We start from the raw sequence: 15,476 nt of genomic DNA on the forward strand, positions 1-15,476 counted from the left end.
TTTTCAAGGAGTTTAAGTTTATCACTTTTTTTTTAAATTAGCGTTAATAAAGCTGTGTATATTTTATAATATATTCAACTTTTTTTTCTATTTAATATTAAAATATAAAACGCAAATTGATAANTATCAATGCACAAAAAAGAAGGTAAGCATTAATGATATGGATTAGTACAGCCCGCGACAAAACTATAGCACACTTTTTATTTTTTTACGAAAATTACAAAATTGACCAATTTTGACGAAAATTAAAATTGACTAATTTTGAACCCAATATAGCGATGGGTTGGCGATCGCCAGCGAGCAGGGGGCGAAGCCTCCTAGTTGTTACATAATGTACTATTACTTTAATAAAGGTTTAAAATCATAAAATAAATGTACAAACACAGTATCTAATAGAGTTTTATTTTAATTAACAGAAAATTACTTTTGCGGGGGTCGATGGAGATTTCGAAAAATTATATAGGGGTCGATAATCAAAAAAGTTTGGCGACCCCTGATCTAGCTGCACTGCATATTAATCATAATCATTGCCAATACATCTATAAGTTCAGGAAAAAGAAGATAAATCTGTGGAACCAAAAGAATATTGAGACCCCCAACGAGTTCCATACGAATTGTCTTCAAATTAGCTGTCTTCACGTCCCCTGGGCACGATGTATGAAAAAATCCAATAATAATTGCAAAACATTGTGATTTTTTCATTCAAATTTGATCTAAATGTTTTTGAAATTTGATCTAATCTGTTAAGTGATTTTCTAGGGTCCTGAATTCCGAGAAACACAGTGACAACTCCTCAATTTCCTTTCTTAATTTCCTTCCTCTTTGGAAAGACGTTAATTGGCTTGACATTGGCCAAAACGAACAAGAGATTTGAATAGAAAGGAAATAATTTATTGCCTTGATTTTTACCGATTTTAAATAAATTTGGTTAAAGATTATAAAATATATTAACTTTAAAGTTTTTTTTTAAAAAAATGCATTGAATGAGGGGGATTATCCGATCTATATAGCACACACGCTAATGAATTACGCAAAAGTGGCTGCATACGATGAAATTTTTTTTCAAGGAGTTTAAGATTATCATTTTTTTAAAATTAGCATTAATAAAGCTGTGTAGATTTTATAATATATTCAACTTTTTCTTCTATTTAATATTAAAATATAAAACACAAATTAATAATTGCCATTAAAATGTTAAATAGAAATAAATATTATTGCCGCAGAAGTATGCTTCTGTTTCATTATTCATCATTGCGAAGTTGAAATATCAATTTGCATAGAAGGAATTTTCGTTTTTTTTTTTTTTTTTTTTATCCTTTCGATTTTAGGGTAAAGGCTGACTTTTAAGATCTCCTTGGTTTCAAACATTTTGCAGGTGGGATCTCGGTTTGTACACCCAAAAGCTTGTTAACTCAGATTATAATGCACATTATCCTTGCCGCATTAAGTTTATTTTGTTTCATAATTCATTATTTCAAAGGTGATTTATTATGTGTAGAATTTTTTTTATTTTTTTTCATTTTTAGGGGAAGGTGAGCAAATTTTTAAAGGCCCATTGATTTCATGCATTTTGAAAGTGGGGCCCAGTTTTTACAATTAAAAGTTAACTCAGAATTTAAAGCACATTATGCCACAATATTAAGTATGTTTATGCTTCATAATTCATCATCTACACAAGTTGAAATATCAATTTGTGTAGAAATATTTTTCCGTTTTCTTACTTCTTCCATTTTTAGAGGAGAGGAGTTTCTGAAGGCCCTTTGGTTTAAAATATTTTGCAGGTGGGGTCCATGTTTGCACAATCAAGTCTGTTAACTCATAATTATATTATGCCGCAATTGTACACATATTTTTTGTTTGATACTTCCTCATTACGAAGATGAAGTATTTTCCGAGAAGTACTTTTCCCTATTTTTTGAGGGGCCTGATTCAAAAAGGGACCCTTGGTTTGTACATTCAAATTTTGCAAACTCAGAATTTTATGCACATGCATTACGCTGAAGATGCAGTTCCCTGTTGTTATTTAAATAACGGCGAACTTAAGTAGCTTCAGACTCATTAATTAAATAAAAATATTATTTAATATGTTATTCATAATGCAAATAATAAAACAAAGTACAACAAAGTGTGTTTTAAAACTATATAAAAAATTTTAAATGCTTTCTTTTTTGTCCAAGAGCACATGGGGTCAGAGGGCCCCACCTTTAAGGAAGGTCCACCACTTTGGCTGAGGGCCAGGGAGCGATCACTTTTTCAGGTCTATGGCCATTCCGACCCTTTGTATAGAACATACGTAAAAGTATAAAGATTTTAGGAATATTTGTGGAAAAAGAGGCAATTTTTATTTCAGTTCCAGCTTGTAATTCAAAAATTTAAATTATTTTGATAATTCAAATTCTATATCATAGATGAAATCTTATTTACTAATACAAAAAAAATCTTCTTTTATTGAAACACAATAAATGAAAACAGAGCATTCTGTGTGTATATGAACGTTAAAAAAAGCGTATCATTTAAGTGACAGTTAAAATTAGTGTAGGCTTTTATTATTTTAAAAAATGCCTATAACTAATCAGATAAAATTGATGCAATAAAACAATGGAAAGCAGAAAACTAATTCCCCATAAACCTGTTATTTTGCAGAACATGAAAAATACTCTATGTAGGGTCTTCATAAGAAATGAACACCCTTAATACATAGTCTTATTAACTTTGAAGTTAACAATTAGCATTGGAACGAGTGCAAGTTGAGGTGTTCTAATTCGATGGTCAAATTAATAAATTGTTGATGCTTTGCTAATCTAGTGATTGATTGAAAACTGACTACATTGTATTTTTATCATGGTAATTTAAGGGATCAGACAATCTGAGCAAAAAGTAATTTTTTGAGGTCTCCAAATCTGCGACTTCATTTTAATCATTGGCAACTTTCAAACATCACTCAAATGCTACTTTTCTTCTTGTTTAGTTGACGAATAGCCATGTCAATACTTAAATCAACACATTTGCTAGACATCAAAATTTACAGCAGAAAAAGAACAACTCTTTGATTTGAGAAGCGATACGTTTAATAGTTCAAATTCATTCGGGCAAAAATGATCCGCGGTGGACTGATCGTTAAGACACGGTTCCCAGCAGATCACCGAAGTCAAGCATCACTGCCTGCTGTCAGTCCACGAGTGAATGACCTCTTTGATCAGCCTGCAAAGGGACTGAAGGTGCGTGGTATTGGTCTTCGTTAAACTGTTCTACCATAAAGTACTGTACTTCGCGCGCAGGTGGTCGAGCTACCGAAGTTGGGGTGCCATCCCTTCTGCAGAGGATCAAAATTGTGATGGCGTGTCTTCGGATCATCCTCAGGGATATTTCTCAGACCGTCGCCAATAGCCCATTATGCAGCCCTTGTGCGACGTAAATAAGCTATAACTATATTCAGAAGAAAATTGTTTGAGTTTTGGCTTTCTTACAAAAAGTTATACTCCTCCATATGCTTGAAAACTATTAAAATTCTTCTGTCTTTTTTCTTTGCATATTATAGCTCTGTGAGTTTGAATTGACAGCATTAGTCAAGCTCAAAAAAGCTTTGAGAAATTAGATATTTTTGCCCTCACCCAAAAAATGGATGGACAAATAAATTAGTTTTTGATGGTGTTTTCTCTTACTTGATCGTATTTAATTTAGAATAAGTCAGATAGTTTTTTTTTTACACTTTATTAATTTGCTAGGAATCTAAATAAAATAAAAATTGTGCACTGCGTAGGCAACTACTAGACCATCGATTTTTATTTCGTTTTTAAATTAATAATTAACAATTAAATCACAGATAAAAAATAAAATTTAGGGTCAGTAATCATTAATAGGTAAAATATACAATTTTCCTGTAAAAAAATACATATTAAGAACCCTACTCCGTAAAATGCTTATTGTAATAAACTGTTAAAATTTTGAATAAAATCTGTAATAATACAACGAAACATTTCTTAATTTTATATTTAAAAAATTCTTTTTATTGAAAACGAATAAATAAAAATACGCTCTATTGTACAGTATCGTGAAACAACCCTAAGATAACACTTTAAATTTGCCAATTAACTCAAAGATTTTGAATGCTTGAAATACATTGTTTCGCGGATTAAAATTTGCTCTAGCATAACTATAATAAATTTATTCATTAACAGCAGTAACTTTTAAAAAATTTTATTTTTAAAAATGTTTTTTATTTTGATGGAATTGAAAATATTGCGCAACATTACGTAAGTTTTCTGTTATTAATTCTTAAAAAATTTTAATTAAAAATTGCAATTTATTATTTTTAAACAATAAAACACTGTTATTTTTAAACAACAAAACTAATGGCATGTCTTTAAAAAAAAAACCAGAATATTTCTTTCCGGAATCCTTTTAAATTAGTAATTAATCATTTAATTATATCTAAATTTTATTGTTATAAAATTTCTTAAATATTTTGAATATGGAAAGCTCAGGAAAGTTTGAAAATTAACAAATGTTATGGAAAATTAGGATTTCAAAATGCAAAAAAATTATTCTTCCTTCTCTCCAAAAACTCTGATTTTTATTTTAAAAATGCTATAACTTTTTATATTATTTTTTGCAACAGAATGTAACATAACATGTCATCAGAAATGTGAAAAGTTCATGCCAAATTTATGTGGTGTCAACCAAAAATTATTGGCTGAAGTCTTGGATAAAGTTAAAAAAGGTTTGGCAAATTTCAGTTTTTTATTCCATTTTATTTATTTTCATTTTATAAGTATTTTATTAAATTCTTGACAAAGTTAGTATTCCTTTTTCCATCTCTTTCTGATTTTCTTCTTTCTTTTCGGTGGCATTTTTCTATTTCTTTTCCTATCTTTCTATTTACCACTTGTATATATGTTTTCCAAAAACTGAGTCTTCATCCTTTCCCCCCATTTCTTTTTTTCATTCATTCTCAACAGTTATTTTTCACCCTTTTTAATCTTCTTGTCTTTCCTCAGATATTCTTTAATGTGAAAATTATCATTTTTTTTGTATTTACTTATTTTTACATATAACCTTTTACGTATCTTTAGCAGTTTTAATTAATTCAATTTTTGATGCGTGTAATTCCGGGAAAGATTTTCAAAGAAAGAAAAAGAAAGCAAAAGGGAGATATTTTTAAACTTGCATAAGTGAAGTGGGAAAATAGTAATTCCTATCATTTTGTATGTATTGTGACTTTTGGTAACTCGTATTTTTTTTAGACCATGGATTCTCGAAGATTTTCAGCCGTAGTCCAAAATTAACATCAGAAAGTCCTATGGGCTTATTTGAAATTCACATTGTTTATTAAATATTCAGTGCGTAAAATGCAACAAAACTTTTGATTTTTAATATTATATTAGAAAAAACAATAAATGAGTGGGAAGGAGCCGGGATGGCTCAGGGGAAGGAGCATTCGCCTTCCAATGAGGTGATCAGGTTCGAATACCAGCGATAACTGGTCTATACGAATTTCGCACCCCGGCTCGCATCGACCATAGTGATGACGAAATAATATCCTCAGTAGTAGACGGATCATGGGTTAGAGTCCTCTTGCCGTCAAGCTAACCGTGAGTGATTTTCGTGGTTTTCTTCTCCGTGTAACGCAAATGCGGGTTACTTCCATCCTTAGAGTCCAACACGAAAGCAAAATGTCTCACAATACTTGATTCAGGAGCTCCCTTGTCTACTGGATTGGGTTCAAAATTACAAGGCTTTGGAGTTGAACATTAGCAGTCGTAAACCCAAAGATTTGGGTCAGCTGCTCACAACGACGGTTATAAAATACTAAAATAATTAAGTGGGAAGGATATTAATAGGTGAAACTGTGATTAAAAGTGTTAAATTATAAAAATTCCTCTATTAAAAAGAGCTTATACACTTTTATCGAGATTGATCTTTTTGAATGATTATGTAATGTAATTGATGAGGTGGCGAACAATGTAAGAGTAATCAGCCGAAGAGAGCAATGGACTCTAATTTTCAGTAAATTTTTTAGTAAATGTAAATATGCAAAGTACATCAATACTTTTCCACATCTCATCTTGAATGTCCCAATTAGGCCAGTTGAAAGATATAATATTTGTTTCAGAATTACTCTTTAAGAGGCCGACCAATAGGGTGATGGGAAAGAATGCTTTTAATCCTTTTCGTTCGATTTTCACAAACAAACTGGATATTTACTCCACTTGGCAGTACTTTAGATACATGCAAAATACAAGGCATCCATACACTCACAACTTGAGAGAGCGGTAGCAGTTTTGCAGTCAACATTTATGCAATTTTTAATAGGTAATTTAGTATAAAATTACCTGTTTTTTTTAATAAGTGTCTCTTTTATTTATGCAATTACAGAATTTTCTTGCACCATCCAAATGGGTTTTCGTCAGTTTAAACTGTAATGAAATTAAATTTTTAAAAATCTAAAAACTGAGAAACGTGCAGTTTTAAATTACTTACTCAATACCACAAAATACATTTTATTCCTCTAAAGTTTTGGGGGGAAATTATCAAGGTATTATGCTGTCTAATAATACTATATAATCAAAAGATTGTTTAGTGTTAAAAAAAAATATCAAGAAAACTTAGCTTGAAGTCCAAGACATTTAGGATCTCTTAAGTACTAGCGCCCAGAGATCTTACGATTTCCTTGAAATTTTTCAAAGTTAAGGAGACAGTAATAAAAAGGTATTTCATGTATTCATTACCAATTGTCATCTCTATGACAAGAAAATTATAATCGATGTAATGCCTCCATTGGCATTAAAAAGTCTTAAAGACTTGAACAAAGAGAACCTAGGAATAATATAACCAAAGTTATAAAACATTTAATTGATATTACTTTTAATAATTTTTTAACATTTTTACGCTAACCAACCGAATAGATGTTTAGCTTAAAATCATTTCTTTCAGTCTTTTCTGACTCAGCTAGTTATGAAATGTAATTTTTGCATTTTTTTATTTCTAGAGAAGAGTTCTTTACGAGGATTCTCGAATGGGGTGGAGAAGCGAGAAAGACTCTCTTCCACTGTCTCAAATTCGACAATTGTCACAAACTTTTCGACATTATCTTTGGATGAGAGCCCTCCAAAGACTCCAAAAAAGCTTAATTTTCGAAAATACACCATCGATGATTTTCTCTTTCTGAAACTATTAGGTACTGGAAGCTTCGGAAAGGTAAGTTTTTACAGTAAATGTTTACTCATTTGTGTGGTATTTCTTGTTTTCTCTGTATTTAGTGCTCCAAAGTTTCTTCTACTGTAGCAAGAACTTTTAATTCAATCATTAAATAATTATAAAAAGAGTTTTCAGTTAACAAGATTAATAATAATGTTAGCTTTTGAAATATTGAGAAATAAAACGAATGAGCTCAGAATTTCGACTCCTTTTGTGTTTGAAACAGACACTTTGCAGCCGCAGAGAAATAAATATAGTCTTCTTAAATCACCATAATTCATAAATTAATTCGCTATCTAAGAAATTTCTCCTGTAATTTTGCCATAATTCTGGCTGTTATCCCGATAAAGTAACTATGTAGAGTGGACCCTTAAATTATATCTGTTCTCGTCTTCAATCTTAATTATGACATTATATATTAACTAATTAATGCTAACTATTAAGTACGAAACACAAAAACATACATTCTCTAAATAAATGTACCTTTCCCCCCGCCCCCTTCATATTCGGATTCTTTTCTATCAAAATGAGGATTCAGAAAGTTTAAATTATTAGATTAATTGCAATAGACTAAACAGAACAGTTTGAGTAAAGCACAAATGAAAGTACAGAAATTGATGTTTTTGGTTCTATAAAATCGGCCCTTTCTCTGTGTCTAAACACCAAATGATAGTCAAAGTAAAGAGACAAACATGTGCATAGTGGTTTAACCAATAGGAACAGAGGAACAAGTTTGAGGAAGATAAAAAAAGGGGGATATGAAACAGTTGTGAGGGGATTTGACTGAAACCTCTGGGTGCAAAAGATTAAATTAGAATAGATTAAATTAGAATAAGATCATAAACTAAATTTTTAGAATTTCTTGAAATCTGGAATGATTACCAAAATTCAAATTCGATAGATAAAGAATCATTTTAGCTGGGGAAAAAATCTCAAACCTGTGATCATCTACGTAAGGCGATAGTTTAATATCCTGAATTCGGACATATCTTACGTGTTCTTTAAATCGAAGTTTAAGAATACGTTTAGTTTGTCCATATACACAAGACCACATTAACAAGAAATTTGATAAATACCCCTACTAATAATATCAGCAATGGGGTCTATAAAATTGGTGGAATTCAGTTTATTTACCGAGAAAAAAAACGACTTCGAACTGAAATTTGTTCAAAATCTTAGTAATTTGGGAACTGATATTTGGATAAGATCAAACAATCAATTTGTTAACATTACAATTAGACAGTTTGTTGGATTGCTATGGAATCAATAATATTGGAAAGAAAACGGCAGTCGATAGCCTTAGGCTGCAAGTAACCAACAACAACCATGCAATCGGAAAAGATTTTTTTAAATTTTAGAAATAGGATGAGCAATAATACTGTTAGTTGTATAAAAGGAAAGAATCAATGTATTATTTACTGAATTATTGCAAAAGTATTTAAATTGCATTCAATTTGATTCTTTAAGAATTATAAATTCAAGTAAAACAAGAGACAATGCCAATAAAATCTTATATTTCATAAATGAGTAATAAGGTTAATTACATACACTTCCCGACAATAATGGAAAAAAACATTTTCAGCTTTCGACATTTTTTTTCATTTTCTGAAGAAATGTTCAGAAGATTGTTTTGTAACTTTAGAGTTGTTTAGATCATGCAATTTTTCAAACTTAGCAATAAGATTTAAATTTTCAGAAGTTTGAGGGTCTGACAATAAATAGTGAAAGAAAACAAATTTTTTTGAACACCCTATGCCAGAAAATCAAGCCAGAAGCTTGTAACTTGCATCTATTACTTTAGTTGTTATTTTTAATATTATTTCGAAATTAACATTGTTTATTAAATATTTAATGCGTAAAATGCAACAAAACTTTGGGTTTTTGATATCAGAAAAAGCAATAAATAAGTAGGAAAAAGACTTGACAGCTCGGAGGATAAAGCATTCGCCTTCCAATGAGGTGAACCGGGTTCGAATCCCAGCGATGGCTGGTCGATTCGAATTCCGCACCCGTCTCGCGCCAACTGCAGTGATGACGTAAAATATTCTCAGTGGTCGACGGATCATGAGTAAGATTCCCCTTGTCAGGCTAACCGTGGACGGATTTCGTGGTGTTCCTCTCCATATAACGCAAATGCGGGTTAGTTCTATTAAAAAAAATCTTCCACGAAGGTAATTTTCCCCAATGCTTGATCCAGGAATTCTCTTGACTTCTAGATTGCGTTCAAAATTACAAAAATACGGAATTAAATATTAGTAGTCGTAAACCGGAAATTGGGTCGGCTGTTCAACGACGGTTATAAAAACAGTGAGTGAAATTGATGCCAATGAGGAGTAATAAGAAAGTTTACGAAAGGTGCACTATTCTCTAATTTTATGAAGGGATCTATACAATTCACGATACTGAAAACATGAGCATTGTCCATCAATGTGAAACAATCGTCCACATATCGTCTATAAAAAGAGAACTTTATTAAATCAGAGTTTCACTTAAAAGTAGTACATATACACGTCATTTATGAAAAGGTTGAAAAGATAACTTATAGGTAAGCCATCACTCATTCTATAAAAAGTGAAAGTAAACTGATTTTCCACTCTATCCCCTCTTTCTAGAATGAATGTCAAAGACTCGTATGAGTTTGTAAAAGAGCTTCATACGATGACGTTCAAACCAAATAAAAACAAAATTGCCCCTTTTTAAGTTAGTCACTAACGTTTCCGTTAATGGTTGCCTTAAAAGGAAATTATATTAGTTCCACTTTAGCCATGTTGAAATAGATAATCTAGATCTCGCATTTGTTTAGGGTAGTCCTCTTTCATATTTGGGGAACTAAACATCTTATTAAAGAGTACGCCTTACATCGCTCTGCAATTCTACTAACAGGTTTGAGTTTTCTTCTGGCTGCTCTTCATTTATCAAACTTTATTTTTGGAATCATTCCATATTCTAATGATTTAGTTAAGGATCTTTATTGTACCCCACTATTTCCCTACACATAGAAATCTATTTTAATTTAATCTTTCGCATTTGCTTCCTAGGGTTCCTGCTAAACCCCCTCGCACCTGTTTCTTATTTCCCATCTTTTGTTATCTTGTTTAAACTTGTTCCTCTGCCCCTATTGGTTAAACTACTTCTCTTTACTTCTGGACTCTCTTTTGAGACAAAGAGGAAGGTTCTTATTTATAGAACGGAAACTATATTATGTCCATTTCTGTACTTTCATTTATGCTTCATTCAGGATGTTTTTTTTTCGCTATACCCTTATTGATAGTTTCACATTTTGCTTATTTCACCATATTTCAAGAACTTTTTAAAAGAATCGAAATTTCTTTGAGAAGGGTGATAAATCTCATTTATCCGACGATGATGCGGGGCATAAAATAATTTATTTTATTTAATAATGTTAAAAAAATTAAGTCATAAAATGTATAGTTTTTACGTCGTTTAAACTATCTAATGTTAAATGGCGAATGCAAATTTAAATGAAACTGGTCTAATAGCTCTTGAGAAATAAGTTAAATTCGTTGAGAAATAAGTTAAGTTCTTTTTTTGAAATGTTATATCTAGAATTATTTAACAAATTATTATCAAATTTTGGGGTTTGGCATTGCATAGTTTATAAAGATGTAAACAATTAAAATTCAAGCATTTTTTTCCCATGAAAGGATAAAAAATAGTTCTCGAATAACAAAAAGTAATAAATATTTTTTCTACTGTAGATAAACGGGTTTTATAAAATTAAAAATTTCGAGAGAGATGGCAAAAAAAGAGGACTTTTTTTAACTTTATCAGGATCAAGTTTTGATAGGGTATCAGAGAAAGTATGCACTTATTTGATAACTATGTCGAATTAGTTATGTGTAATTTATAGTCACCTCTAGACTTATTATCCTGACTACTGAAAAAAAATAATGAATATGAGATAAGCATTAGTACAAATCTGAAATGCTTTTCAATGTATTTTCTTATTAGAAAGATAATTTTTTGTTATTCCATATTCTGAAACTAAATTCTGTTTTGCCTTCTTGCAACTGTTATGGAGCAGTCCACTCCCATAAGAATTCAAGGACTTCATTTTTGTTCTGTTGTGTAACATAACACGTTTACCATTCAACAATTTTTTATTATTCCATATTCTGAAACTAAATTTTGTTTTGCCTTTTTACAACTGTTATGGAACAGTTCATTCCCATAAGAATTCAAGGACTTCATTTTTGTTCTGTAGTGTAACATAACATGTTTACCATTCAAACGGCTTTGATATGAATATTTCAATTCTCTGTTTTGTTTGATCTGCTTTCATTCTAACAGATAATTTAGTGTTAATCATGCGTAAAATATTAAAGCGATAGTTCAATAATGAGGTATAGTGCTCTAAAAAATAAATGAGCCATCCTGAATAATTTTTGATCTAATGATCGGCTCTTCCCGTTCTAGAACTTAATCTTAAAATTTTGAATTGCAAGGTATACAATTTTTTTGCATCATTTTAAAGCTTTTAATTTTTCATGGCAAAATCCGAAATTTAAGCAAAATCAGTTGAATAGTTTGTAGGAAATTGAATTTTATATATACGATTTTTTTAAAATTCAATTTCTCAAACTATTCGACCAATTTTGCTCAAACTTTGCATTTTGCTATGTTATTTTATATACTTTAAAAAGATGTACAAAGTTCCATACCCTACAATTCAAAATTTCCCAACCATTATTTATTAAAATATAAATATTTAATAGGACGCCATACTACTGGAGAAACATTTCGTCACCTATTCTCTTTCACCTCTATAACCATTTTAAAATGTAAAGTATAGAAAAAGGGAATTCAGGCAAACCTAAAGTAAGCCATGAAGTCTCAAATACTACAAAGAAATTTTTTAAATATACAAATTAAAATAAATTATAATATAACTTGGGCTTACACAATGGGGAAGTTCTCTTTTATTAATTAATTTGCAATCTGATATTTTGAATTTTTTTTTTCAGCAATTGAAACTTCATGGCTTACCCTAGGTTAGCCTGAACTCACTTTTTCTTTTAAATTTTAAATAAGTAATGAAGGTAAAAGTGATTTTGCGGTGAAAAGTTTCTCCCACGGTATGGCGTTCTTTTAATAAAATTTATTTTTTTGCTTGTTATTATCTTTGGATAAACGAGTTTTATAATTGTGTGCAAAAAATTTTTTTTAATTTGCTTAAGAAATTCTCGATGTATGGCGAAATACGCAGAAAGTAAAATTGACATTAAGGGGTCCAATCTTTAGATCGCTCTCCTGACTGACTATGGGGAGCATATTTTCCAGATTGCAGGCTACCCCCTATATTTTGGGGGTTAGAAACCCAAATCCGTTGAAAAAACGGCATCTTTATTCAGAGAAAGTATGTTGTTGTGTCTGATTTCGTAACTTAAAATATAGTCTGCACTGATTAATTTGCATATTTGAGATCACCCACTCGAACCATTAGATTGAGTCCTAGAACATGAAGTTCCAATCATTAGGTCAAAAGTTATGCAGGGCGGTCTGTTTATTTTTTGTACATGAAATTAATACATTTCTCTTAAAACCAGCAATCATGAAGTGTAAATAGTTTTGGGAGGGAGATCTAGATAAAAATGTGTTTCACCCTTCCAACAAACTTCATAGAAATTGAGAGAGATTAATTTCATTTCTAATTTATTTAAGTAAATAATCCCAAGAAAAAGAAACGATGAGATATTATTTGATTAAAAACTTCAATCGGGGAACTTGTTCTATGTCAGCAGCAACCTTTTGTCATCAAGCATAGAAAAGTTAATAGAAGGAACCATGAAAACCAATGGTTTCGTCAGCAAAATGTCAGAAGAAAGCATTTTGAATATCATCCATATTTTTCAAATTTTATGTCACTCCAAAAATGTTGCAGCAATCAGAATATATGGATATCTGATGGTGCAATGTCGGGCAAATATGGTGGATGATTGGAGAACATGGTCTTGAGTTATCATGTAAAATTTAATTCATAAATGTAGGAGTACTTTAATCACTCATCATAATTGCCGGACCTTACACCATCAGATTTTCATATTTTATTTTCTAATAACAATAACATTTTAAAAATTTATGCTCCCGATATTTGCTCAAAACTACAACTGATGTATATCAATCCGGCATTTAAATTTTGCAGACTTGATAACAAATGGTTTCTGATAACTTGGATATTTACATCATTGATTAAAACAAAAAACTTGCTTAAATATATTTTATAATTTAATGTAAGAAAAACGGCATTGCTTTCCGGTTCACCTAATATATTCGCATAAAAGATTCAATTAATCACTAAAACCTGAAAATTAAAAATAAATGTAAATTTAGTGCTTAAAACAGAAGTAAAAACTAGATTCTTTAAAAATATTTTAAATTTTTTATTCCGCATTAGAAAAAAAATGAAATACAGTGATACAGTTTTCAATTTTTCAGCATTTTAGACATTTTAAAATAATTAGAATTCAAAGAAAAACAGTAGTAAAGTGAAAATTAACTAACTGAAATTCAAATGGAATCACTAAATTTAAAAAGGGAAAAAATAAAGGCCGTGCTTTGAACTTTTTTTTAATCATACTAAAAAAAAAAAAACATATACTTAAGGTTATGATTTATCGAGAGGAAAAGCAAAAAGCAGCAATATTTTAACCTCGTATTTTCTTTTCAGAAAAAGCCTTTACAAAATAAATTTTTCTTAGAATATTGTGGGAGATGAAAGTATTAAATGCACGTTGACTTCCTCCCACCCCAAAAAAGTTTTCTGGGCGAAACATTAAATAAAACACGTTTGTCATCTGTATTTAACTCAATAGTTAACCAGCTACTGTGTTTGCAAATCGTAATAAGCTATCACAGGGAGGGATGTCATTGGCTCTGATGAAAGGAGATAAAGCAAGGAATGCTACACGGTTACTACCGTTTATTGGTTGTCATAATATTAGATATGTTTCGCAATTTTATTTTTGGAAAATAAGCGCGTTTTGACTGTTATTTTCAACAAGCGAGCGAGAAAAGGAAGCTTTTAGAAAGGGGGGGGGAATAAGATCGTAAAAGTCTTTTTCTTTTAATCTAGCCTTACCACACTTTGACGGCCCCTTTACTCGGCTCCCTTCGCATTCGATTATCAGGCTTTCTGCTTATTTGAAAAATACGGCGATAGCTCAAAATGCGTGATTAAGAAAATACGCAAAGATTCCGTTTTCTTGGTCTCCCATTAAGACTATTGTATTTTAAAACAAGGAAATAGTAGATAATGATTTCGTAATGTTTAAAAAAATGTTTATTCATATTCATTCGGTACGTACCTTTTCTTTCTTTTAAGCAATGTAAGTGTTAACCTTGTTTGTTAACACTCTGTCCAAAATAAAAAATCCCAACGTAGTGTGTGTGTTTTTTTTTTTTTTTTTTTTTTTTTTTTTTACAAACTACCTGAATAAAATGATTCCATTCTGACTCTACTTAAGAAAGATTTATATCTCGTCGTCTTTTTATACACTAGAAGAGAAAATAGAATGTCAGGCATCTGATAATAAGGCTTCTTTTCAAAAGCAAGGTGATTGCCAAGGGCAGGTTCTAAATTGGGATACCTTAGTGAAAAAGTGATTTAAGCTAAATATAACTCTTGCAAAACTTTAACATCTGTCAAGAAATTCACATGTTTTGGATCAATTTTCCTTCTTACTAACTTATCCGGGCTATTGAAGTCACTAATGTTTTCAAAGGAGGAAGAAAAAAAAGTAGTTGCAATTTTTAATATCTAATTCACAATCTATTCGCTTATAGACAGTTACCATTCAATATTTAAAAAGTCGAAATAATAATTGAAAAGTTTACTTATTTCTTTTACATCTTCAAAATTAAATTTCTTCATTTAAAAAATGTTTCCATTGCCTCGGATTTGAATATCTGAAGTTTAGTAAAATCTTCAAACCGCTAATTATGAAACTAAAAATTGCTTAAAAATATACTTGTGACAGTTCCAAAATAATCCACATTTGTTTGCTTACATTTTTAGCTAATTGATAAAATTGATAAATTAAACCAAAATTAATATTTAGTTAATACAATCCAGATTTTTGAATACTTCTGGAGTGATTTTCCCTGTGAGAAGTTTTGAGCTCCCCCCCCCTCCCTTTTAATCTTTTTTTTCAATTAAATTACTTTTTATTAAATTATTAGAATTCTTCTTTTAAATTTTTCTATTTTATTTGAAAATAGCACTGGAATTTGTATGTATATATATAATAATATAACTTGGG

The 15,476-nt window shown here is 30.4% G+C and overlaps 1 protein-coding gene across 3 annotated transcripts in view; it reads left to right on the top strand.

The window, feature by feature from the left end:
• Window positions 1-15,476, top strand: part of LOC107436391 (uncharacterized) — a 77,521-nt gene that overhangs the window by 23,654 nt on the left and 38,391 nt on the right. For all 3 annotated transcript variants that reach the window (XR_011638246.1, XM_043048386.2, XM_043048385.2), the window contains exon 2: window positions 6,989-7,197. Coding sequence is in view for 2 of the 3 variants with exons in the window: in XM_043048386.2 (XP_042904320.1) it covers window positions 6,989-7,197 (209 nt within the window). In the remaining variant the exon portion in view is untranslated. The remainder of the gene's footprint in view (window positions 1-6,988; window positions 7,198-15,476) is intronic.

The sequence above is a fragment of the Parasteatoda tepidariorum genome, chromosome X1, assembly GCF_043381705.1.
Source record: "Parasteatoda tepidariorum isolate YZ-2023 chromosome X1, CAS_Ptep_4.0, whole genome shotgun sequence".
In the NCBI taxonomy this organism is placed as follows: Eukaryota; Metazoa; Arthropoda; class Arachnida; order Araneae; family Theridiidae; genus Parasteatoda; species Parasteatoda tepidariorum.